Source organism: Bombus affinis, chromosome 6 (assembly GCF_024516045.1).
Source record: "Bombus affinis isolate iyBomAffi1 chromosome 6, iyBomAffi1.2, whole genome shotgun sequence".
In the NCBI taxonomy this organism is placed as follows: Eukaryota; Metazoa; Arthropoda; class Insecta; order Hymenoptera; family Apidae; genus Bombus; species Bombus affinis.
In genome coordinates, this window is record NC_066349.1 from 15,678,449 (window position 1) to 15,704,804 (window position 26,356).

Genomic DNA, 26,356 nt, shown 5'->3' on the forward strand with positions numbered 1-26,356 from the left:
TTAATATTTGAATTGCTTCTCCTTCGTTGCATGGGTTAATTCAAGATGTAAAATAATTCATTAAAATAATTACTGAAAATTATTTATTTCAATCGTAATTCTATCTGTGCATAATATAACATTTTTTTGGTTTTGTCAATTATATTTCGATTTGCGTTGTCATGAATAATATTAAGTGGCAGTTGCAGAAAAATAAGTGTATATTTAGGATGTTAAAAATCTGTAATATGTATTAAAAAGAATCTTAGAATAATATTAAATGTACGTAAGAAAACAATAGTATTGCAAGGGATTCTATCACATTTTAAACATAATTTATGGTCACCTACATATTTCTATTGTCTTGTTTGCAAAATGGATATGCAGGACTGATTCATAGTGTAGATCACTGATTGGTTTTATTGTAAGCTGATACATTATTTGCATTAAAAGGAAACATATAAAAGATAAAAGATATTTTTGTCACATATTTAAAAACTATAATGCATAATAACGTAATATGACTAGATAAAATGCACTTTATAATAATACTTTCAAATAATAGCATATAAAAATGCAGAAATAAGAATAACTTCGATAAAACAACAATTTTGATATTTTTTTCATTATCATCTATATATAGTCGTAGATATATTTATAGATATAATAACAAACATTACTAAATTTGCTATGCAAATATAGAAGTTTAATTTTATTTCTTTGTCAAAGTAAGATCATGTTACATTCGCTTTGTTTTATTCATAGATAGATAGAAATCAATTCATTATTTAATGCCAATGATTAGCGATCACTGAATTGTCTGAATTTCTATTAAGGATAAAAAGAACTTATGATAGCATTAATTATATAAAATTTGTATAGCTGATGTTTGGTGACCCTATAAAATGAAGCATGTTTTCGTGATACGATTTTCAGACTGTCATCCCTTTCTCGATTATTTAAGAAGAAAAGTATGATAGTAGATCAAATCGCAAAATACATATTTATAAAGTCTTAAAATTTTAAACAGGCGTTGTTATGTACATAATATAAACAATTCGCTATATTATTTACAAAATTAAAATAGTTCACAAGATTTCGCGTTAATACTAAACATCTATAAATCACAATTGTCATCGATTTCGACAGTGTGTAAAATATTTTTCGTACCACGATAATAAATTGTGCTCAATTGTGTGAAAATTTCAATATAGAGAATAACTTCCGATTCACCTTTTCTTAAAACAACTTTTAATATTTAATTTAGAGAAATTCCTTGTATCCATGAACTTAAATCACTTGTGTCTTCGCAACTGAGACTCAATGAATTCTTTTCGTTCTTTCTCGACTCCAAAAGTGTTTGCGCAGCGGTCCGACCGGTTAAATACGCCCCGTGTACCGTACTATAAAAGGAAGAATGCGTATGTTCACCTGCAAACGCTATTACTATTTTCGAAGGATCATCTTCTTGTAATATAGGCTCAGCTAAACGATTAATATCTAATTGACTTGCGCCAACAGCCATAGCAGTGTAGGAACCACGCGTATATGGTTGTGAATGCCACGAGGTGCACAAACAATTTTTTGGTGCTGGTACAAATGGATCGTTAAGAAATCTCCTTAATATTGATGTGCATACTTCTGCTACTTCCGCTCCACTTAATTTCTCCATGTATTCAGCAGCTTTTCCTGATATCCAACCCAGTAATAGAGTTTCCGAAATTTTCGTAAAAGAATAGATCTTTCTGAACCATGTTTTACTGATGTCCTGCTTTTCTTCCTCTGACAGTTCTCTATCATCCCATAGGAGCATTACTTCTGACACACCAGGATTTAAAAATGGTCTTTCATATTCTAAAAATATTTTATCTACACAACCAAATAAAAGTCTATCTATGGCTTCAAGTTTGTCATTTGGTAAAGGTGGTTCAAATATATCATTAGCTTTTTCCTTAAGTACTCCTAGTGGCAATGTACAAATCACATGTTCAGCTAATATTGTTTTTCCATTTTCACATTGTATTTCGATAGGTGAATTTGTATTAAAACAGTTATTAGAATTTTCATTGTCCATGCATTTGTTTCTTTGCCACCTATAATTAATATATTTATGTGAGAATCCATAGCATAAATTTAACATTGAAAAGAAACCAATTTCAAACTATGTTTACCTAATCTTATTGACAACATGTTTGGTTAGAATGGTGCTCTTTGGTATGTGTTTTGAAACTGGTTCTAATATAGCACTGTATCCATTTGGAAGACTAATATTTCCACCTTGAAGTTCAGCATAAGATCCCATTTCCAACAAATCAACATCTTCCATGCTATCACAGCCAGTAATACAAGTTTCTCTTTTGAGTAAACAATCAAACAATAACTGTCTGATTTTTCTTTCTTCAGATGGCAAGTTTGATAAATAAATTTCAGTCTCTAATGACACATGTGCTCCAACATTGTTTATTCCATCTGGGGGGCTATAAGTACTTAAGAAATATTCCTCGCATCTTCTTAAAAAACACACATAAGCTTCATAAATTTCTTGCAAAACTGGAAAAGGCAATTGTTTCCCATCTTCCATAGCAGCTACAACTTTGTGAGGCCTTGGTACATGTACTATATCTATTAATCCATTTGCCATAGCTAATTCAAACATTGGATTCCCTAGGACACCATGGATCCAATTTGCTCCTAATTCTACTTTTTCATTGCCTGTATTAAAGTGCATGGGTATTTAAATTTCAAAAGTTTTTATATAATTATTTCCATAAGAAATTAAAATTCATATGTACACATATATACAAATTTATATTTTTGTTTTATCTTTTAACAAGAATCTATCTTTTAATGGCAGTGCCATTAAAGTCCTAACCAAAGTATAAATGCATAGATCATCAAACTCTTAATACCTTTTGTACTTCATCTATTTTTTGCATGTTTATCAAAAAATAATTTGTACAAAATACAAATGTAATGGTACAATCTTCAATTTATATTTTCTATGATTGCAACAATGATTGAATATTATAAATACATAATATAAGAAAATAACAATTCAGGTACATATTATAATGTAACAATCATATTGAGAAGATAGGTAAATCGGTCGATTAAAATCAAAAGTAAAGACCAAGAATCGAAATACTTATTGATTGAGAAAGTTCTAAAATAGGTTAAGTAGAAACTCACCGATTTTGGTAGCGATTATACGCCCACCTATGCGACCTCGTGCTTCGACAATCAAAAAATCGGTCTCTTGATTCTTCAGTAAATGATTTGCAGCTGACAATCCAGCCATTCCAGCTCCGACGATTAAAATGTTACACTTAATTTTATCATCCTCTGTCTTCGTAGATTCCGCCATGATCATATCATATCAGTTGTCAACGGCAAAATTTACATAGCTTATTAATATTTATTTAAAAGGAAAGACAGTTAAGAAAAAACGTCCTTGCTCATGTTGATTCGACCATCATACTTCCTAGCATTGTCATTTAAGAATATTTCGTTAAATTCTATTCAAAATTTTTTGACGTTTTCCATTTTAACGTACATCCAAAATACCGCAAACCACAGACCGCAACATATAAATCAGAGAGGAAATTGAGAATGCTCTCGCTTATGATCCTGGTTATTCCCGAACTAGTGCTGCGCCATACGGTCAAGCAGTGAAGGAAACTAGAGTTAGCATATACAAGAACCTATGTATTTAAGCTTAAACTTGGGGATCTGTCCCATATGCTTGTACACTAGCATTATAACATAATATTTTTTCAACCACATATCCTTTTTCCTTAATACGTACGATGGTGTTTGTTAAGACGAATTCAACAACCTTGTATATGAGATCATATATTTTCATTTATAACAAATCAAAAATAGAAAAGTTTGAGTTTTGAGTTAAAAGTCTTAGCTTATCGCGGTCCTATTTGTTGATCGCTTCGATTCTCAGTCCTTTTTTCTCTTTCACTCGTATTATCATTTCCTACGTTCGACACGTCTAAGATCTCAATTTCGAGAAATAGAATCGTTTCTACATCTCCATTATCGCAACACTTAGATCCCGATTTTTGTGCAAAAAAATCAAATGTTTTCTGTATTATCACAAAACGCAATATTTGAGAAAGAATTGCTGTAAGAAAATACTAAAGGCGAATTCAAAGCAGTTACGTTTACAGCACGTTCTGTAGAATCGGAAATACTAAATTTGCGTGATTCTACTTCGACGTTCGCTTACGTTGACGATTGTATAAATAACACTTGAAAAAACCAGGCGTCGCAGTTACAAAACGTCAGAGCCAGCTGGCCCATGACATCATACGGGGGAAGGCTTAATTTATGGCACTCTCAAGTGTTGACGCTTCTTTCCACAAACTAGGGTGACGAACGCCATGCAACTGTCTGGAGGAGGTTCTTGTAGCATGGAATTCAATAGGTTCTTGTCTATGCTAAATTACGGTCAAACAGTATATATCCCTAATTTTATAGGTTCTTGTATATGCTAATTTTAGTTAAATTCAGCACTTGACCACATAGCGCAGTACCTGTACTGTGAAGTAATTAAAACTACAGGCGTGAGCATTCTCATTTCGTCTTTAATGTTAATAAATCGTTTACCCCACTACTACTCTTCCGAATATAGATTTCACGAGCGATCTCCATATACCCCTGATCGAGGACCGAGGAAGCCTTCAAATTGAATCACATTACACACCTACGGAGCGCACATCTCCGCCTTGGTGTAAATTATATGAAATATCAGTGATTCACAGTATGTAACAAATAATGTAGCTATTCATTGATAAAAGAACATATATGGTAACATTTGAAGGGAGGATTCACGACAAAGTGAATCTTGACTTTCCAAAATATGCTTTGAACTCGAGTCCGACGGACAACTAGCAACATCGCTCGTACAGCGCGCGATGTATGCCAGGAGTAGGGCCACACGTAAAGATACAAATAGCGACATCCACAAGAAAATTCAAGAACTCAAATCACTCATGAATCACTTTATTCGATCATAGATTCTTAACAATTCTTTCATTTTATCATTCTTCTCGCTTTCTATATAAATATCTCGATAATTTCAAGCGAAAACAAATGGAAATTTTCTCTCAATTCTATATATCTGTTTGTATTTACCTTTCTCTAGTAAGGCTGTGTCTCGCTTTTGCGCATAGCTGAATTTTCTTGTTTCGAACATCTTGTAAGATGGCGCTCCATATCTAAACGTTATGAGAACTGTCAATTCTTGCATCTACAAATCCAAACTGCAAATGTCAAATCAACGAAAGTAAACAGTAACATTTTTTTCTACTTTCGTTTTCTGCAAACGGTAAGTATCGTATTAAAATTATTTTACTTAGTATGCTGTCGATCGCGTGAATACATGTAAATGTTCCTGAAAAATTGGAGCTTGGATTTTCTTACAAATTTACACTTATTCGAAGATTGCCATCAATATCAGCAACATTGATTGTAATTAATTTATTTCTTTAAATTGATAAAGATAAAGTTCATGTTTTAGGATGTAGAGGCAATCTCCTTAATGTGATTTTTATGTACTTAATACTACATATATTGAAGAAAAATGTCAGACGAAGAAGATACTACAATACTGTTAAACAGTGCAAATAAAACTACCGAAACATCTATAAGCAAAGTCCCAAATGATTATCAATGTTTACCACCGAAAAATTTAAGGAAACCACTTCCTAAACCAAACGACAACTTAACACCATTGACATCAGGAAATAAAAATATTTTTGTTTCCATGGTAGCAATTTTTGCAGGTATTGCTTTTGGAAGTGATATGGGTATTGCAAAACCTATAGCTCCTTTGATCAAACATGAATTAAATTTGAATTGCTTTGAAAAGGATTTTGTTATTAGTATTTGGTTCGTTGGAGCTCTTATTGGTGGTTTAATGGGTGGTAAGTGTAAATAAATTTCTAAAAAATATAGAAATATAAAAATTAATAAAATGGATAGTACTAACAACACAATACTTTATAGGTTTCTTAATCGATACATTCGGTCGACGTTGGACAATGATATCAACGCTCGTTTTTCTAACTTTTGGCGCCACATTATCAGCTTTGGCAAATCATTATATCTTGTTACTTGTCGCTCGGATAATTTGCGGATATTCTGGATCTGTTTCAGCAATAGCTCACTGCATATATATGGCAGAAGTATCCGAGCCAAATAAACGCGGATATAATATAATGTTATATCACTTGGGCACAGCTACTGGATTCTTGGTTTCAGTCATTGCTGCTGCTATAAAAAATATAGACTATCAGTGGCGATTTTCCATTGGTATAACAGCTGTTCCTGCTTTAGCTGCATGTATAGTAACCATTATATTTCTTCAACGATCTCCCCCATTCTTACTTTATAAAAGAATGGCAAACGTTTCAAAGACATCGTCCAAAAAAGCTTGGTATACGATTTTTGAGACTTTAACGATCATGGCTTTCTTACTGATATTGCAACAAGGTACCGGAAAACGACAAGTTTTGCATTATGCACCAAGATTGTTTGCATTATTAGGCATTTGCTCTAGTAAGTATTACAATCATATATTCTTTTTTTCTATTTTTTCTTTTTTTTTTGTTTTTACGTGAACATTTCTTGCTTTATTCGTTTCACAGACGTTGCAGAAGTCACAGCTTTAATATCCCTTGGCATCGTGAAGGTATTTAGTACGATGTTATCTCTGGTTATAGTAGAAAGATGTGGACGTCGAACAGCTCTAATTACATCGGCAACTATTTGTATGACAACGATATCATTATTGTCTTTACTTGCTACGATAGACAGGGGCGACGACAATTTAGATGTTGTAAATAACCATTGCAAGAATCATCATAACGAAGAAGTTAAAATTCATTCGATTTTACCTACTGGATCACCACCACCGTTCCCTTTATTGCCGACTCCATTAGCTATAGTCCCACCCAGCCCGGAAACCTGGACGCAAATTAAAGCATCTTGCGAAGTATATTTCTTTTATCTGGTATATTTACGATTGTTAAAAGAATTCAATAGAATTGTTTTTATTTTATTGCAGACACAGAATATTGCTGTTTCTGAAGGTCTAACAGGTGGTTTACGTATTTTAGCAGTAATAACATTACTCGTATATGAAGCAGCATATGCTTTAGGACTTGGACCAGTACCACTTTTAAATCTTACAGAAGTTTTCCCTGCAGCTATACGGGGGAGATGTATTAGTTTCGTTTCTATTGTAATATGGATAACACATATTATTGCCACGGAATCCGTCAGTACTATGATCAGTAAGTTTCCTTCAACTTTTCTCTTTCATGTATTTTAAACAATATGTAATAAACAATATTTCTTATTCAACATATACATATAATTGTTCTTCTTTCAGGATCATTGACATTAGCCGGATCCTATTTGTTTTATAGTTTCATGTGCCTCGTTACAATATTTTATGTCTTTTTATTCATTCCCGAAACAAAAGGTAAGTCTCTACATCAGATTGCACAAGAATTACGGAAAATTTCTCTCGGAACACGTATATGTAATAATTTACGTAGTTTACCGCTCATTTGTCATATTCAATGGATTAGAAAATATGACGAAAACGCGAGTAACGGGCAGAGTACCCTAATTTGAAAATAAAATTCCGACTATCGAAGTATTGGATTATCTTAAAAGTTTCCCGTGGTTTTTAATTATCAGGTTCAACATCATTTGTAGGTCACAGAGAGTCAACAACTTGTTTTATAATTGTTATTGCTGTTTTGTAATTGATCGTTTCAAAGTCTTTTCAAAGAAATTTCAATAACATTACGGTCATTCAAAGTGAACAGCTTAAAAACTACAACAACAAGTTTTAGGATAATCCAATAATTACATGTAATCCCTATGTGTCTACGAAAGTATTCCAAATATTATTAATTTCATCTCGTTTTGCAAAGTCGTAACTCTTCTATAAAGTATTGTGTTCAACAAATATTGCATAAAAGTAACACACACGTATTTCAATAAAATTTTCTTAACTACAGATTATTACAGAACATATCACACAAATGTAATAAAGAATATCGAAATATGTAAAACATTTTCGATGCGAAAGACTGACTAGTTTTTGAATTTCAACTGTTCATCTTTTCTCAATTTATTAAGTAAAAGTACCTAAGTTATAATTTTTTTCATTATTTATACATGTTTTATGTATTTTATTATAATTTTTAATGTTATTCAATGACACTTTTTATAATACTCACTTCTATGAAAAGTTTAATTAAGAAGGTGTGATTAGTAATCAAGTATTAGACTAGATATGTTGAGAATTAGATATTTTATAGTGTAACAACAGATCAAATTATGTTTAGAAATGCGTAGCTTAGAAATTTCAATAAGGAAATGTATATGTTATATAATATATACCACCTCATATTAAGAATAGTCATCTTTTTTATTATACGTATCGCTACGCGTATAGAATTCTTCAAATATCAATTTTATAATGTTCATTTGGGTGTTCATTGCGATTTCTCTACGTATAACAATAACGTGTAATGTTCTTCGGTGCCATTTAAAATAAATATCACTATGTAAAAAATCTTTTATTATACATAACATTGCTGTATATAAAAATAATTTTCATATGTATAATTATTGCAGATTTACAATATTGTAAAATGTAATATTGTACTTGGCAATGATACAGTTGGTTTACGTACTTAATAAAATGTATAGAAAATATAACTGTTTTTTCCTTACATGTAAAAATGATGTTACTCTGAACAGTAACTTATTCCAATTTTATGAAAATATTAATGTGCATTACTTTACATCATTCAGTCGACTTGTAAACCTTAAAAACATTTTCGTGTATTGCGTATTAAATTCGATTTCTGAATTATATGTATATACATTATTCTTATTTCCTCCTTTACTTCGATCGATTAAAATTAATCGCGCGGGAAAATGATATATTCTATGAAATAAAATTAAGTATCACTCTTGCAAAAACGTTTATCCTAACGAACAACAATTAAGTACATTAATCGTATTAAATCACTATCGCAATCTTATTTTGGAACTATTAAAAATATTATTTATTCTATGTAACTAATCTTATGCAGGTTTTTTCACAGTAGATCCACTGAAAGACTTTCTTTTATTCCATGTTAATAATTTCGGCGGCGATAAAACTTGCTCCAAAAATATATGTCTTCTTTCTTTCAAATTTAAATCGCTACCACACAAAGACTTATCGTTTTCGTAAATAAGGTCGATATTATCTCGATTTGAATGAGACCTATCGTTCGAAGTGTTCTTTTCGTGACTTACTTTAAACGATGCGATAGGAGCTAAATTTTCTTTGTCGTACCTTGTACAATCGGATGACTTTTTTAATATTACCGAGACATTTTTTTTCGATGCATCTAATTCCGAAGAGGCAGCGGATTGTCCAATTTTAATAGCATTATTCGGTGTAACAACGTAAACTAATTGCGACTTGGATTCAAATTTTTCTTTTAACAAAGAAAATTTTCTTTTCGGATAATTAATCGGTTTTTTACGTTTATCGTCAGACGGTTCTAATTTTTCTTCATTATTATTGGAATTCGACTTTGCCGATTGCATGCAAATATTTGGCATAGTGGCTGCCCGCGTAACATCCGTAGAATTCATATTCATGATATTAGAGGATACTGTCTCGGATAAATTATTATGTACAACCTTAACATTTTCAACAGGTACCAATGGACTCATTTCAACGTATAAATCGTTCTCCTTTGAATCGGATTCATCCTTTTGACGTGCGATAGAAGCTTGTTTTTGCAGCTTCGCTTTATTTCCTAAAATGGGTGAATCGGAAAGTATAGCATCTATCAAAGGCGTCTTCTTAATCGATTCTATCGTACAGTATTTAACTAAATCTTTGATAGTATCTATTTCGCATTTACCTCGAACAATCGATTCTGATTCATCCAAGCAATTAATATAATTTCTGTTACACGTAGCGGAGTCATTTTTAAACAACGCTTTCGTCAGCTGCGCCTTCTTTATCAAATTTTTCGGATCAAAGTCTTCCCATTGACTACCCGTGGTATGATAGACATGCCTAGGAGAATTTTCCGCAGTATATTTCCTGATTTGATCTATCGTACTAACTAACGTACTAACCGAATCAGGACCGGGTTGGGTATATTCAAATTTTTCTTTCGTGGTAATTTCATCATGTTCCTCCAGGATGGTATCCAATGCGAACATTCCACCTTTATCATCTATTACCACCGGCTTCGCGATATACAAAGTGGGGTTTTGTTCGTCAATGTCAGAAATTCTTTTCGTAGACATATCCTCATTGTATGTCGTTTTTAACTCTCGAGAATCTATCAAATCATATGTAAGCGTGTCGAGATAATCGTCTTGCTTCAGAATTCCTCTTAATACCGAACTCGCGCAAGTTGTGTCGGAAAACTCAGAACTGTAAGTAGTGCCAGTAGTTGTACTTGTTAAAGTATCTCTTCTTCTGTCTCTGACAACGCTATCGTCATGGATGTAAGTTTCTATATCCGTATATCCTTTCCAACTACGAATGCACCACGGTGGTCTAGCCACACCAAGAGGACAAACATTCTCATAGTCGTGGATCGAGGTAACACAACTCATCGTTTCATCCCTCTGCTGCAACTCCTTCGTCAATTTTTCTGTTTCCTCTGTTGCAATTTTCTCGCAAGTATCGTTAAAAATCGTTGGAGTTTCCAATCTCTCTCTTAACAATGTAATACTGTTAATATCCTCGCAGATATTACCACGAGAACATTCTTCTAATTTGTCGCGTTTCGTACTTACGTCCGGTACCAAATTTCTATTGGTCACGACCTTTTCCTGGACATCGTTCTCCATTTCAAGGATAAGCTGATTTGAGAAACAGATACCTCGCCTTTTTTGCAATGGAAGACAAGAATTTGGATCTTTTGATGAAACATCTTTGTCTATATCTAATCCATGGGTCGTTGGCAAACAAATACCTCTGCGTTTCTGGCGATGAATATCTTTCTCATTGGAATCGTTACAATCGTTTTGAATTTCAAGATATTCGCAGGTATTGTCACCAGTTACGGAAAATGTATTTTTTTGTAAGCCGCTCGACGACATATTTTCGTCTTTCGAAATGTTGTGCGCCGACTCGCACTCCGAAATAAGGCAAATAGCAGTTGTTACTGGTTCGCTTTCAATTTGACAGATTTGATTGATAATACCATTTTCTGTACATTCCGAATTTTGTACGATATTAGTTAATAAATACTGTTTATCCGTGGTGATTTCCTCGGAAGTAGCCCTTGGAGAATGATCAATAGAACAGGAGGACGACGCGAATGAATTGGGATAATACTGTTTGAAAGATCTAGGGGTGACAGCTTTGTTGGTTACGGTATTAGAGCTTTCATCGGTAGCTTTAGATATACCTCCGATTTTTGATGGGTGAAATTTTCCATAGTAAAACAACATGCTCGTCAAGCCGATAATCATTCCTCCAATTATTAAACCTGTCATTATCGCTATTTCTTCAGCTTTTATCGCATCTTTAAAACATAATACAAACACGATTAAAAAGATTATGTTTTCTATTACAATGATAGAGTAAAATACGAATACTCTATACCGAGATTTGCCTACGCGTAAATTAAAAAAATCGAAGCAATAAATAAATCCTATAATACAATTATAAATACGCTCTTCCCATACAGTTGGGCAAAAGTCTGTGTTTTGGAGAAGTACCCAAATGGTCATAAAAAGCCAGTGGAATCCTGTAACATTCAGAGTGGAACACGAACTATGTGAAAGACATGAGTTTATTTTGAGCAATCTTAATAGTTCGCTCTCATACTTACCAAGAAACAATAAAGACCACTCTTTTAAACAAATTACTGTTAAAACCAAAACAGCTATTCGGGATATCAGCATTCCAGCTCGCCAAAGACCTTGAAGAGTCAGTACTATCCATGTTGCTTCATTATGATCAGGATTTATTTTGTGCATAGCTTTTGTATATGTACTTATAGCCCAGCTCAATGAACAAAAGGAGACTACAGCGGATAAACCTATTTGATTATTTATTTTAAAATGTATTAAACATTGTTGATTTTTTATTTTTAAGATAATTATCATTTGTATTTGCTCAAAGCTTTTAGTCAGTGACAGTGACAGTGGCAGTTAAATTATTTTTAGCACTACAAACACCCACCCTACTGGGAGAAGAGAACATTATTTTTAAAGTTTCACTGCTGTAAGTTTCCAAATAGAATGCTTAGATAGTAACTGTATAATTGGTTTCTAATAGCGAAACATCTTAGAGTCTACAAGAAGATAGAATACTGACAATTATATCTATGCCACTGCCTTTGTTATCTATGGGGGCGGGTCAAAGGATGTGAAGATATGCAGCCATACAATATTAGTTTCTCTTCAAGTTCTTTAAATTCTAATACCTCTGTGTCTCAAAAGTATTATTATTTTAAACAACAGTAGCACATTTATATTATTTGAAAGTGAAATATATGTATGTTTTACTAACATGTTCTCAGGACTACAAGTGAGTACTATTATCTATTTAATATAAATATTAAAATAATAAGCAGCTTATATTATATATGAACTATTTTTCTACAGAGACAACTTATACTATTAAAGTTAGTTATGATATTTGTTATATTATTTATGTTGTTTATATTATTATTAAGTTTGCTATGTAATTCATATTTACATGCAAGCAAACATGTAAAAATTGCAAATTATATCAGCAATGAAAATTATAAGCATAGTAATCCAATAAGCAATAAATCTACCATAGCCACGTTTTCAATAGAAGAGATGAGGAATATAAGAATGCAATTAAATTCTAGAAGAAATGAATTAGAACAATATTGTAAAATCATTGGTAGAACAAGCTCAAACTTAGACAATGTATTATCGAATATGATTATTGATACGTGAGTATTACAGAATTTATTGCATTGTAAATTGCATATTACATTGTAAAGTGTAAATTTATTGAATTTATATTCCACAGAACACATGGATTATCATGGTGTCCTATATATAAAGCAGCAAGTTCTACTTGGATGAAGCACTTTGCTACACTTGGAGGTGTATTAACAGAATCAGCTATGGAATTGATTCGCAAAAATATTTTGCAGATTAATACTATTGTTAGAAAAGCATTTCCACGTGATCGAGATGTTAAAAAAGTGTATCAAGTATGTAATATACAAAGAATACAAAGTAACAAAATATAATATACAAATATTTGAATGCCAAACATTCTTGTTGCAGAAGTTAAATACAACAACGAAATTTCTAATAGTGCGTCATCCATTTGAACGTTTAGTATCTGCATATAGGGATAAATTAGAACATATAGAAGGAAGAGATTATTATTATAGAAGATTTGGACGTCATATAGCACACAAATACCATCGCTATAGGAAACCAAATGAAACAAAATTAGAACCCACGTTTACTGAATTTCTTCGATTTATAGTGGAAGAAAAATATTTTGATGAACATTGGGCACCATTTATCGATACTTGTGAACCTTGTTTAATTCAGTATAATTACATTTTAAAATTTGATACTTTTGATAGAGATCAAAAGTTCTTAATACAAGAATTAGGTTTAAATGAATACCTGTATGAAAAAAATGACTTGAAAAATATAAATCCACGTGGAGTTACAACTACTACTTTAGTTAAACAATACATGCAAAATGTTCCTAGATCATTGCTCGATGAAATTAACAAAGTTTATGAAAATGATTTTAAACTTTTTTCCTATTTACCCATATAATATCTCAAGATATTTAACAGTAACAGTAGAAACGAAAGCATAATAAATCTAAAAGTTACATTTAATTCTTTTCAATATAATTTAAGCAATAATAATCTCTGCCATAGAATTAACAGTTTTTAAATTTTTTGGATTAAGATAACTGTTTTATTTGTTCTTACTTGTCCATAATGGTGTATAACGTAATACTGCCATGATATACAGTTGCAATATTAATTGTGGAGCAGCCCCCATAAATGACTCAAATAAATGCAACATACATATATCACTTTCCTGTCTATATACCCAATTTTTATCCTTCACAAATCGTTTGTTCCTTAATGAATATATTGTGGAGTAAAGTAAAATTAAATACCTAAAAATAAAATTATTCACCCTATCAGAAAAAACAACTAACTGCTGGCTGATAAAAACAAACTTAACACAATACCTGTGTAATACTCCCAAGAATAAAAAATGTAATAACCAATGTATGTTCTTAATGGAACCATCGCTGTGATACCATCTCAGACTAAATATTTGAATAACACCTGCAGGTAAAATTGTAAAGCTCAAAGCAAAGCATCCCCAAACAAACTCCCCTTGTAAAAAGTATTCCATAAATGCAATACTATCTATAACAAAAATTTTGTTTCATGGTAACTATTAATATTTTTTATGTGTATATCAAAATATTAATCATATCTTCTATCACTTTTATTTTATTGTTTCAAAAAACACAACTTCATTTTTATGTTTCGAATGTATATATTTTTCACTTATGTAAAAATTAAAAAAATTTTAGTTATCATGTGATATAAATGATTTTAGGGAAGATCATTCAGTCCAAGCTTATACTCATTATATACTACACCCCAAGTATAAAAGAAATATACAGAACTTATAGATAATTTTAAGATGTAATTTTTATCTTACATTGTTATAATTATGTCATTAAAAAAATATATACAAGTACAATGAATATGTACTAAATTATTGCAATTGTAATATTCAGGTTTAAATATAGAGACCGTATTAAACATACATCGATTCAATAATTATCCTTTATACCTATTGAAATATATTCTTTAATAAATTGTACTATTTTTCATACAAAGAAAGGCATATCATTAGAAGGAATACGGAGTAAACATTCATTCTTTGTTCACCTGTTGCTATATCGATGAAAAAAAAACTGACAGAAGTTAAGTAGTAAAATAAGTCTAACAATCTAAATTGATAACATTCTATTTCCCTGTGTAATGTTATTATCGATACATTTTTTTTCACAGTTTCATAGCACGAAACATTATCATGTTTTAACTCTGCCGCCGCCATCTTCCCGGCCATTCTTGATTTAATTTTACACAACAAATGAAACGCGTTCCGAAATCAGCCACATACTTTCCACTTTTTCTTTGCTTAAAATTCTTTATGTCATTAAGTACGGTATATTTTAAGTTATTAAGTATCTTTTCAAGTATGTTATCAAGTTATTCCTTCGAAAAACAGAATTGAATATGCAGAGTTAGCTTGATTCATCGAAGGAAAATCATGGACATATACAGGCATAAATTTTACAACACATTGCATGCAAAACCTGCATATACACACACGCAGGCGCATATAATATCTACGATTTTCAACATGTCGGTGAAATAAAATATGGCGAGTATTTGATGACTAGACGTATACGTACGATCTGGTGCTAGTTGCTTTTTGCTGACATTTTCACAAAATAAATGTTCTTCTGAGAATATGCCCATAGTTTAATTTTCAACGTAAATTGTACCGCAATATAAATCGAGAAAAGTAGTAATTATTGTACATCTTAACCTTATAGAGCAACAAAATTTTTAACTTTATATAAATTAGAATTTTGAACAAAACCGGCGATGCCATTAATTTTGAAATCATATTAACTATTGTCGAGAATACAAAGATAAATGACAATATTTTTCAATTATTAAGAAATGATACATTTCTGCAAAATATTTATGTTTGGAATATATCAGAAAGGCTTGTGAATCATTGAGTAAAACTGTCATCAACTTTGCCACATTGTAAGTACTGAAAAAATTATTGCTTATTCTCAAATATATTCAATCATAAAAAAAACTGTTAATTGGTATTGTTATTTTTTTTTCAAAAGAAGGAATAGGAATGTTATGCTATTAAAAAGAAATCGAAACATCATGTACAGTTTTGAAGGAGATTACAGACGTAAGCCACAGCAAAATTTAGCAGGTGCAAGTAGAAGAGATGAGAAGTCAGTTCTGTTGCAGCATGCACAGTTAGAACGTTTAAAACGAGAACAACAACGTAAAAGACATAATGCAGCATTGAAGATTCAAGCACTTATACGTGGTTTTATAGTAAGGAAGCATATGAAAATAATTAAACGAAAAGAATTTGATGAAGAACAACAAATAAGTAGTCGTAGAAATTTAAATTTAGATGAGTTAACAATATATTTCCAAAAGTTATTGTTCTTTTATAATCACACCTTGGATGCTAGCAGACTAGTTTGGATACTTCAACATTTTCTGAAACACCAACAAGAAATCAAACAGAAATGCGTGAATTGTCCAGAATGGCTATGGAGATTAAGGTAGGTTGTACAGCAAAAAACACGACATAATAAGTGTCGCCTATTGTTTAAAAATGTGAATAAAATGTATGTCATATATACAGATGGATTCTTCGCATGTGTATGCAACATAACTCAGAAGCTTTAATGAATGGAGCTTATTCATTGGCTATACCATTAAGAGCATTAGAAACATTTACAAGTCGAGAAGATGCGGAAAAAATCCTACATGAAAATAGTTATAGATATCTAGGAAATATCTTTATTTATTTGATAAAACATAAATATTTTGATCAATTAAGAAAATTAATAGATAATAAAGTCCCATCTATGTTAGAACCAGCCTCTGTTGCACCAACACCAATTTCAAAATGTTTACTGGACATGATTAAACGACCATTAGATTTAATTTCTTTTTTAGAACATGAAGACAATTTCTCTATGCTTGTTTTACAAGAACTTTGTAAAAGTATATTATCTTCTAAAATATCTGATCCAATAAGAATGTTTATCATTCCATCATTATCCGAATTTGTAGAGTTTCCATATAATCAACTAATAAAATGTATCGATAGAATCGAACTAGAACCAACAATAAGTTTACTTTATTCCATTTTATCTCTGGAATCAAATCGAATTTGTAAGTATACAAAATAATCGACAGTACAATTAACGAAAATAGAAAAGAACATTAATTAATGAAATTTCCTCTTTATTACAGCCACATGCAAATCTAAAGATGTTGTTATTAATTATTTACAAGTTCTTGCATCTATGAGTTCAACTATAATACCATTAACTGTTGAAGAAAACATAGAACAAGGAAGTGATTCGGACTCTGAATCTACTGCAAATATGATTGATCAGGATCAAGCCGATATTTTACACGAATGTATAGAAATGCTGAATGAAGAGCAACGTGTTCACGGAATACTCTTAGCGGTAGATCGAAGCAAAGATCCAGCTGTATTGCAACCATTGTGCCAACTCTGTCACCATTTGCTAATTACTGACAAATTAGCCATTCATAAGTATAAACTATTATATATGCTCGCTTTTAAGCCAGCATTTTTAAAGAATTTATGGTCTGCTCTATTATCGGCTTGTCAAATGTCCCTATTTGGTGGAGCAACCCCTCTCTTACAAATCATATCACGGGGAATTGGTCTTTCTACGGAAGATACGAAAAAAATAGTTCCATTGTTAGCCGTATTTTGTTCACTATTTAGTTTACTTATAGCAACGTTGCACGACACGGAATTTTTTATTCAAGATCAATCTTTAGACATTAACGGACAACAAACGATGCCGTTTACTACTTCAGAACTGGTATTGCTGTCAAGTCATTTAAAAGGCGTTTGCTTAGGTTTGGTAGAGCTTGCATTTCCCGATAGTCGGCCGACCGTACGAGACGATTATAAGAGAGCTGTTCTTGGTCCTTCATGTTCTCTGCAAAACCAACAGGACACGCAAATGTGGACGCATTTGTTCAAAGTAACAGTCGGTTTATTACGCCAGCTGCACATGCGAGACTTAAGACAGCAATTTTGTCCAGAAGGGCACTGGATAGCTTCGAATATTGTAATACCAATTGATAAACCTCAAGATTTCACATTTCGCAGACGTAGATTGAGAGGGTATATTCCCTTTCAAGGATTACGAGTGTTCACCCGAGAAGACTTAGAAGAAGGGCCACCTCTTTCCGCAAAGGAAGTTCGAACGTTGACACTCCTTCGCGAAATACCATTTGTTGTGCCGTTTAATAATCGAGTAGTGGCATTTCAATCGTTGATTTATCGAGATAAAACGGAACAACAAGGTGAACTGACGCACTTCATGCAAGGACCGTCGATACAAATATCGGTAAGAAGAAACTATCTCTACGAGGATGCGTTTGAGAAATTGTCACCGGAAAATGAGCCAGAATTGCGATTAAAAATGCGTGTACAGCTTTTTAATACAGCTGGTTTAGAAGAAGCTGGTGTAGACGGTGGTGGTCTGTTTAGAGAATTTTTATCGGAATTGTTAAAAACAAGCTTCGACCCTAACAGAGGCTTTTTCAGGCTTACCAAGGATAATATGCTGTATCCAAATCCTACAGTACAATTATTGGTTGACGATTTCCCGAAGCATTATTATTTTATCGGTAGAATTCTTGGAAAAGCTTTGTACGAGAATTTATTAGTCGAACTTCCGTTCGCAGAATTTTTTCTATCAAAGATCGTTGGACGTCAGTCAGACGTTGATGTTCATCATTTAGCTTCCTTAGATCCGATTATGTATAGGAACCTTTTGTACCTAAAAAGTTACAAAGGCGATGTTGCGGATCTTGGTTTGGATTTCACTGTATTATCGGATGAACTCGGTGAAAGACGAATCGATGAATTAAAACCAGGCGGTGCTAATATTCCTGTTACAAATCATAATCGTATCGAATATATTCATTTGATGGCCGATTATAAGTTAAATAAGCAGATTAGAGCGCAATGTTATGCATTCAAACAAGGTATAGGTAGTGTGATTCCCTTGGATTGGCTTCAAATGTTTAATAATAAGGAACTGCAAGTTTTGATATCGGGTGCACAAATCCCGGTCGATGTGAATGACTTAAAATTGCATACTAACTACACAGGAGGATATGCCCCTGATCATCCGACAATCATTGCATTTTGGAAAGTTGTTAATGAATTTAACGACCAGCAAAAAGGACAATTACTCAAATTCGTTACGAGCTGCAGTCGACCGCCTTTACTTGGATTTAAGGTACAACGCGGTTATTTCTTTTTTGATGACTAATCGATAGGTACGTGTATGTGTATATAAATAGATGGATATACATATAAATATATGTTGATTTTTTTCTAGGAACTTGATCCGCCTTTTTGTATTCAACATGCCGGCAGTGTTGATCGCTTGCCGACTTCCAGTACCTGTATGAATCTGTTAAAGCTACCAGAATTTCCAGATGAGAAAACTCTACGCGAAAAACTTTTATATGCGATACAAGCTGGTGCAGGTTTCGAATTGAGTTAAGCTCAATTTTATTCTAATTTTAAGCAAATCCTTTTAGTTAAATCGATGATACCTGATTGTATATAAATTGTAAACGTAATTAACATTAAGCACGTATTTGAAAACAAACTACGAATGCAAAAGTTGTCATAATTCATTAATGGATAGGTGATTTGATGTTAATTAAGTGCTTTAAATATAATGTGTTTATTTATAACAGCGAGTAAGGACAAAACAGATTTCATTTGAGCCATTTTTTCGCCCGCCAGAGGGCAGAATAATTTGAGAAATCTTCGTCGGATCAGGCAATAAACACATAACATTGTAAGGAGGGGCCAATTAATTAGCGGTAACATCTATTAAGGAGATAACTACCAGTACAGTAAACGAACATGTATTGTTTGTAAAAATACGTTACATTATCCTACAGAATATATACCAACTTATGTGCATATATGTATACATCCATATATACGCACACATATATGCATATATACAAAACACACACACACACACAACACATATTTCATTTGTTATAACTTTTCTGCCCTTGGCCTATAACTGTAAATTGTGTATATTTTTTGTATTCCATCATAATTACCGGCAACTATATATCAATATTAAATATACATGAGAGAATAGTATATATGTATTTATGAATTCGTTAATTTAGTGTAAATAATAAAAAGTCCTGAAGCGTTATATCTACATTTATTACAAATATGTAATTTGAATTTTACAAATAGTGTTCTATGTTTTAATAAAGGTTGTACACAAATAGAGAATAGACTGTCTTAAAATATTAAAAATTTCAACTGAAATTTATTTAAATGAAACTTAATTACAATTAACTGCAAAATTAAATTATACATTAAGGACATTAAATCGTTCACCGGGTCATGTTTTCATACAGCACTCGTCCTTAGATATGTATCTATAAAAATGGTACACATATGTATTTAGTGTTAAAGCTTATGTCATTTGTGTAACATGGCGTCCAACGAGAGTAGCAATTTTCAAAAAGTTTTGGAGTTCAAAATTTATAAATGCTCCAGTTTTTCTTCATCCTATGTGCCAGAGTAAGTACTTTACTAGTATTTAAACGATTTTCCTTTGAATACATTTCGTAATTATAAAACAAAAATCAGTTATTACATGGTAATGATTCTCTAACCTAAAACGACGGTTATGTTGAACGATAAGAACCACTATATGTGAAATTATGAAATGAATATTTGCATTAATTACGCCGGATTTTTCGCCAAGTATTAAAATAATATTTTCTTTTTCTTTTTTTAGAAATATCCTTGTAGATAAACCATCGGATCAGACATCGCGCTGGTCTTCCGATATTGACACTTATCCACAGGTAAACATTGCTTAAGAATAACACGATTTATAATCAAAAGGTTGAAAACATTATTGCGAAATTTATAGAGATATTCAAATTACGAGTCTTTCTTCAATTACATAAAAAAAATATCTGTTATTTTATGTCGCTGAAACTAATATTTCATAATAAATGTGTACAATGGATAATTTGAATTTTTCAGTTTCTTATATTGAAATTGCGATTTCCCTCGATTGTGAAAACAATTACATTTGGTAAATACGAGAAAACACATGTATGTAACGTAAAAAAGTTCAAGATATATGGCAGTTTAGAGCCACAAAACATGATGGAACTTCTAGAAAAGTAAGTGTTGAATTTGCAATAGAAAGGAATAATTTTAGGTGTATTTACATATTGTTAATTTTTACTGTCTTTTTCAGTGGTTTAAAAAATGATTCAATATCAGAAACTTTTGATTTGAAGCATGTATTAGGAAATGAAGAAAATTATTTTCCAGTTAGGTACATAAAGATTGTTCCATTGCAATCGTGGGGTCCTAGTTTTAATTTCTCTATTTGGCATGTACAACTAACTGGTACTGATGATGTTAACATTTTAAAACCTAGTATCGAATGGTTTAGTGCGGTAAATATATAACAATATTTAACTAAATGATAATGTTTCTTATGACAATATGTTTATGTTTTAAGTATTATACATACTTGTTCTGTACAAATATATTACAGTATCGGCAAAAAGAAGTTATAAGGCTGTGTATGAAACACTTTAGAAAGTTAGAGCAGTCCGAAATTGTAGAAACATTGCAAAGAGTTACTGGTGTTCCACTTGAAGACCCTACATTGACCAGATTATATGATTTATTGGTTAAAAAAGGTGACCACTTACAAGCTGAATGCTTCATAAGTAATGCTGTAATGAGTGAGTATTTTTCTCCTTTATTTATTGTTTTATAATATTCTGACATAATCTTAGAAAGTAATATGATTTATAATACAGTGGGTCTTTTAAATGACTATATCAATGCTCAGACTTATAGAGCAGTTTGGACTAAGTTATCATTCAATGATGGTAAACCAGGAATGAGAGGAGGCCACCAAATGGTGCTTGATCCAACTGCAGAACTTCTATATCTTTTTGGGGGGTGGGATGGCAATCAAGACCTTTCAGATTTGTGGGTGTATAATGTAGCTTCTAACAGATGGACCATTATATGTAAAGATACAGAAGCTGTGGTAAGTTGTCAAAAGAAAATATATATTATTCTCGATAGAGAATTTAAATGTTAAATTATAGGGTGGTCCAAGCGCAAGATCTTGCCATAAAATGTGCCTTGACCCAGATCGCAGGCAACTGTTTACCCTTGGTAAATACTTGGATGCAGAATATAGAACGCCAGAAAATTTGAAAAGTGATTTTTTTGTATATGATATTGAATCGAACAAATGGACACAAATATCAGAAGATACGTTCGCCGTAGGAGGACCTCAATTAATTTTCGATCATCAAATGTCCATGGATGTTGAAAAACGGACAATTTACATATTTGGCGGTCGTGTTCTTGTATCTCCAACATGGTAAGTAAAACAACAGCTGCAATTGTATCGGTTGACGTTCTAATATGTTCATTTACAATCTACAGTTCCGACGATCACGTTATGATGTCAAGTTCAACTGAACCTATTTTTTCTGGATTGTATTCTTATCATGTACCAACTGGTACCTGGAACAAACTTGCCTGCGACATTGCAAGACCATGTCCTAATGCACCAACTATTAGATCTAGAGCTGGTCATTCTATGTTGTTTCATTCTGTATGTATGCATAATATCGTACAATGTATATCATGGATGTAGTATAATTGAAAAATTTCATCTTCTTACAGGGGTTGCGGAGATTATATATTTTCGCAGGTCAGAGAGGTAAAGAGGATCTTAGCGATTTTTTTACGTACGAAGTTGATACAAATCACATTGAACACATATTTAACGATTTCGGTTCTAAAGATTCAAATCATGTTCCGGCCGCTGGATTTACACAAAGAGCCACTATCGACCCTGAATTGGGAGAAATATATGTTTTATCGGTTTGTATCATATAATTATTTTTGTTAATCATATCCTTAATACAAACAACACTCATTAACAGTAGTATTTGAATTCTTTTCTATTCCTATTTATTCAGGGCTTAAGTAAAGACAAAGGTAAAAGATTTGATAGTGTTCAAAATTCTTTTTGGGTGTACAGTATTAAGAACAACAAATGGTCTTGCATTTATCGAAATGACAATGTTGGAGAGAAATATTGGAGTAAAATGCAAGATTATGAACCATGTCCACGATATGCGCATCAATTGGTTTATGATCACGTAAAGAAGGTTTGTTGTATATTATTTATAAGAAATTGTTCTGTTCGTGCAGTATACAACAATAACGTTACGTAATATATTATTAGGTTCACTTTTTATTTGGAGGGAACCCTGGTAGATCCTGTCTTCCAAATTTACGTCTCAATGATTTTTGGCAATTAAAATTATGCAGACCGTCTCATGAACAAATCCTAAAGAGATGCAAGCTACTTATTAGAAAGCACAAATTCAAAGAGCTAGCTATGAACAATAGCGTCGAAGCACTCGAATATTTACAGACCAAAGTATCGGAAATTATTGATCATAACGATGTGGAACAAACGAAAGAGGTAGTAGCATTTTTTTAATCAGTAACGAATGAATACTGAATACTCCTTGCCAATGTTGCCTTTTCAAATGTATGCATTTCTTCGTTACAGTTTCAATTGTTAACATCCCTTCTATTCAGAGAACAAAACTCCTTGTTAGGAGAAGCCACAAATTCAAATAGTTCAGACGCCGTATTAGGAAATTTAATTAACATGGATACATCGTCGTTATGTTATTCTACTACGCGCGATATTCATAGTTTGAGAACTGAATTATACGATAAACTGACAGAATTTTTTCCTGAGTCATCGACACAACCCCGTGCTAATTTGATCGATCTTTTACCATTGTGATCCAACAATAATTAAAATTTAATTAAGGATATTTCGAAATGTAAAGCAGAGAGATTCCTTTCATTTTCGTGTAAAGACATTTGCTATGATATCGAACGAATTTTATCTTTAAAAGAGGAACGTTATTTTTATAGCGTAATTCTTTGTATCATTTTAAAAGGAAAAGAATTCTCATAAAGCATGCAGCCTTCCCCTAACATATAAATACACAACTTCATTTCTTTTACATAAAGGATAACTTTTTTTGGGAAGAAAAAAAGAAAAAAGCATATATCGATATATATTTCACCGTGATGCACTTTAGCGAGGAGTTGAACTGACAAAAATTTATCCTTTACATTTTTTTCTTATTGAGTTTTCGTTTACATTGGACTGTTCTAGCTGTTTTTACTACATGTAAATTTGTTAGATTTATTTGTTAATTTTATTTCATAGAATGCGATTAATAAGTATCATAATTATTCACCCAAGTACTGTTACACATTGTTCAAATCGGTTCTCACTATTAACAAATCGGAATTATCTTGCCGATATATATTAACCGTGTGTCTACAAACAACTATCATTCTTAAAGCAATTAAAAATTGACTATTTTTTAAATTTCTTTTTTATCCAGTGTGTATATACTGAAGGGATGCTTTACAAACTCGAACGAAAACTCGTTAAACGTTGTAACGTTAATGAGAAATTGCAACATAAGTGCAACAAATAGGTGACGCATTAAAAAATATATATTCTTTTATTTTTATGGCTTCGCTTTGTTTGCCATTTAAAATATTTTATACAATGTATTGTTATTGAAGCATCATCTGTACATCATGCGAAATAGGTCAAACTAGCATTACCATTTATATTCGTAATAAGAATTTACTATACATATTTCACGATAAATGTTATAAAGCTTAGTATATAATAGTAAACTGTTATAAAGCATGGAAGCTTTCTATGCATACTATGTATATCCGCAATATGTTTTATTATACTCTATGTTTGTATTATTGCTACATCGCTATTTAAATAATCAGTTATCATGAAGAAGACGCGCCAGCATATTCGCTTGTGATAGAGTTGGTATAAAAAGCACTACCTTTGTTTTTGCGATCTTGTATATATTCTATGACCATAGGAAGTAATGGCTAAAGCCATCATTATTGTTAATCTTTTTGTATTATAAATGTTATTCAATGACATGCGCGGAACATCTTGTACATAGCATTGCTTTATCGGTGTATTTGTCTGAGCAATTATATTTGTAGCATTATAAGATACGAACAGCGAAAATGTGATTATAGTGAATGTTATTAATTATTCGAGATACATGTACGAGAAGCTATTTCTCTTAAGCGTATCTTTGTATATAACTTTGTGCGCTAGAGAATGTAACGATTGTACAATTCGGTTATAGGATAAGAAGTAGTGGATCCATACGACGAACATTAGAATAACATAACAAGGAGAAAAGATGCGAAATTTGTTTAAAAATATTTCATTGTTACAATCTTTCTCTGCGATTTTCAACGAAAACAGGACAAAATAATTTTTGGCAGGGAATCTGTTATAATTATTGGTTTAGTTAAGCGTGACTCTGGTATGTGTGCGCAGTACAAGTATCTTCGATGTTTATCAGCTATCGTCGAACTCTATTTTATACGCGATCGTGTAAGTTACGTTGGTATTCGAAGGTACGTTGCGTATACAAATGAAAAACATTACTTCCACGATGTTATGCATATATATCAAGATAGTAAATATCAGATTTGTCTCAGGATTTTATCTGATCGTTTTATTATAAAATTCGACAAGAACGTTGAGTAGAATTCTAAAGACGTGATATTCGAAGTTCTAGTCAACTAATATACGATTATGGGGGAAAAAATAATCACCATTCGATATTTACAGATGAAACGATAAAAGTATAATTTATAATGATTAAGAATCATAATCATATTGTCATGTAATTTTTCTGGTTTCATCTTGTTCGTATACCCTATCCGTTTCTAGCGATAATTCGACGTTTCCTTTACTCGAAACAAAGACAATTATTTCAGAATTTTAGAGGATCAAACTGTCAACACGTGGTATAGACAAAGATTAGTGGGAAACCCTCATTCAAATGTCTTTTGTAAATTTATGGGCGGAGTACCTACTAAACTGGGAGATATCCGAAAATTTTGCCTTCTTTTTAGCATATCTTTACTATATTATTAATTTAACATATTATTTTCAACGTGTATTTTTATTCTACTCGAACAAAGTATATGATATGATATATAACACGTGGACAGTTTGATCTTCAAATTTCATTTTCAAAAAGCACCTTTTACTTGTTTCTTATCTTCGATCATCTGTTCTATTTTTCTTTTTCGTACATTTAAATATAATCATTTCATTGCCAATGATTACGTGCATTTATTTGAAATCGTTATTGTTTTTTAAACAGTACTAATTGTAAGATGAAAACGAACTCGTGTCACATATGTGTACATATGAAATAAAATGGGTGAACTTTTTGCAAGAATTACTTAAGCGTAATAATTTGAATCGCTACATGAGCATTTATAATTTGCG

At 31.8% G+C, this 26,356-nt stretch overlaps 6 protein-coding genes and 1 long non-coding RNA gene across 14 annotated transcripts; 4 read left to right on the forward strand and 3 right to left on the reverse strand.

The window, feature by feature from the left end:
* Positions 1 to 66: 66 nt before the first annotated feature.
* LOC126917053 (peroxisomal N(1)-acetyl-spermine/spermidine oxidase) lies at positions 67 to 4,390 on the reverse strand. 3 transcript variants are annotated; one of them, XM_050723454.1, is made up of 4 exons: positions 4,217 to 4,390; positions 3,169 to 3,657; positions 2,151 to 2,691; positions 67 to 2,072 (listed from the first exon to the last, which is right to left on the reverse strand). In XM_050723454.1, the coding sequence occupies exons 2-4, from the start codon at positions 3,347 to 3,349 to the stop codon at positions 1,238 to 1,240; spliced, it is 1,557 nt and encodes a 518-aa protein (XP_050579411.1). In that variant the 5' UTR covers positions 3,350 to 3,657; positions 4,217 to 4,390; the 3' UTR covers positions 67 to 1,237. The 3 variants fall into 3 exon arrangements, with proteins under 3 accessions (XP_050579411.1, XP_050579412.1, XP_050579410.1); XM_050723455.1 differs by having other exon boundaries at positions 3,169 to 3,460; positions 3,533 to 4,390; XM_050723453.1 differs by having other exon boundaries at positions 3,169 to 4,390.
* A 447-nt stretch (positions 4,391 to 4,837) lies between these two features.
* Positions 4,838 to 8,730, forward strand: LOC126917052 (solute carrier family 2, facilitated glucose transporter member 10-like). Of its 2 annotated transcripts, none has more exons than XM_050723452.1 (6): positions 4,838 to 5,317; positions 5,492 to 5,915; positions 5,998 to 6,549; positions 6,639 to 6,985; positions 7,058 to 7,286; positions 7,385 to 8,730. In XM_050723452.1, the coding sequence occupies exons 2-6, from the start codon at positions 5,573 to 5,575 to the stop codon at positions 7,630 to 7,632; spliced, it is 1,719 nt and encodes a 572-aa protein (XP_050579409.1). In that variant the 5' UTR covers positions 4,838 to 5,317; positions 5,492 to 5,572; the 3' UTR covers positions 7,633 to 8,730. The 2 variants fall into 2 exon arrangements, with proteins under 2 accessions (XP_050579409.1, XP_050579408.1); XM_050723451.1 differs by having other exon boundaries at positions 4,973 to 5,317; positions 5,510 to 5,915.
* On the reverse strand, positions 8,572 to 15,368 carry LOC126917037 (uncharacterized). 3 transcript variants are annotated; one of them, XM_050723419.1, is made up of 5 exons: positions 14,976 to 15,368; positions 14,258 to 14,441; positions 13,989 to 14,182; positions 11,874 to 12,083; positions 8,572 to 11,789 (listed from the first exon to the last, which is right to left on the reverse strand). In XM_050723419.1, the coding sequence occupies exons 1-5, from the start codon at positions 15,154 to 15,156 to the stop codon at positions 9,103 to 9,105; spliced, it is 3,456 nt and encodes a 1,151-aa protein (XP_050579376.1). In that variant the 5' UTR covers positions 15,157 to 15,368; the 3' UTR covers positions 8,572 to 9,102. The 3 variants fall into 3 exon arrangements, with proteins under 3 accessions (XP_050579376.1, XP_050579377.1, XP_050579375.1); XM_050723420.1 differs by having other exon boundaries at positions 8,572 to 9,830; positions 9,939 to 12,083; positions 14,976 to 15,366; XM_050723418.1 differs by having other exon boundaries at positions 8,572 to 12,083; positions 14,976 to 15,367.
* On the forward strand, positions 12,082 to 14,095 carry LOC126917077 (carbohydrate sulfotransferase 9-like). Its single transcript, XM_050723525.1, has 5 exons — positions 12,082 to 12,268; positions 12,336 to 12,574; positions 12,652 to 12,971; positions 13,052 to 13,238; positions 13,315 to 14,095. Exons 2-5 carry the CDS (start codon positions 12,557 to 12,559, stop codon positions 13,825 to 13,827), a joined length of 1,038 nt encoding a protein of 345 aa, XP_050579482.1. The 5' UTR covers positions 12,082 to 12,268; positions 12,336 to 12,556; the 3' UTR covers positions 13,828 to 14,095.
* A 33-nt stretch (positions 15,369 to 15,401) lies between the features above and the next one.
* On the forward strand, positions 15,402 to 20,193 carry LOC126917040 (ubiquitin-protein ligase E3C). Of its 3 annotated transcripts, none has more exons than XM_050723423.1 (5): positions 15,402 to 15,869; positions 15,959 to 16,417; positions 16,501 to 17,036; positions 17,118 to 19,159; positions 19,262 to 20,193. In XM_050723423.1, the coding sequence occupies exons 2-5, from the start codon at positions 15,975 to 15,977 to the stop codon at positions 19,427 to 19,429; spliced, it is 3,189 nt and encodes a 1,062-aa protein (XP_050579380.1). In that variant the 5' UTR covers positions 15,402 to 15,869; positions 15,959 to 15,974; the 3' UTR covers positions 19,430 to 20,193. The 3 variants fall into 3 exon arrangements, with proteins under 3 accessions (XP_050579380.1, XP_050579381.1, XP_050579383.1); XM_050723424.1 differs by having other exon boundaries at positions 15,962 to 16,417; XM_050723426.1 differs by having other exon boundaries at positions 17,118 to 19,199; positions 19,262 to 19,370.
* LOC126917103 (uncharacterized) lies at positions 19,678 to 20,773 on the reverse strand. Its single transcript, XR_007710862.1, has 2 exons — positions 20,657 to 20,773; positions 19,678 to 20,582 (listed from the first exon to the last, which is right to left on the reverse strand). It is a non-coding gene; the product is annotated as an uncharacterized LOC126917103 (long non-coding RNA).
* Positions 20,287 to 26,309, forward strand: LOC126917048 (muskelin). The gene is made up of 12 exons (XM_050723435.1): positions 20,287 to 20,487; positions 20,708 to 20,777; positions 20,962 to 21,104; positions 21,182 to 21,386; positions 21,488 to 21,680; positions 21,759 to 21,994; positions 22,056 to 22,336; positions 22,402 to 22,573; positions 22,645 to 22,845; positions 22,944 to 23,135; positions 23,213 to 23,455; positions 23,546 to 26,309. The coding sequence occupies exons 1-12, from the start codon at positions 20,399 to 20,401 to the stop codon at positions 23,786 to 23,788; spliced, it is 2,268 nt and encodes a 755-aa protein (XP_050579392.1). The 5' UTR covers positions 20,287 to 20,398; the 3' UTR covers positions 23,789 to 26,309.
* Positions 26,310 to 26,356: the final 47 nt, after the last annotated feature.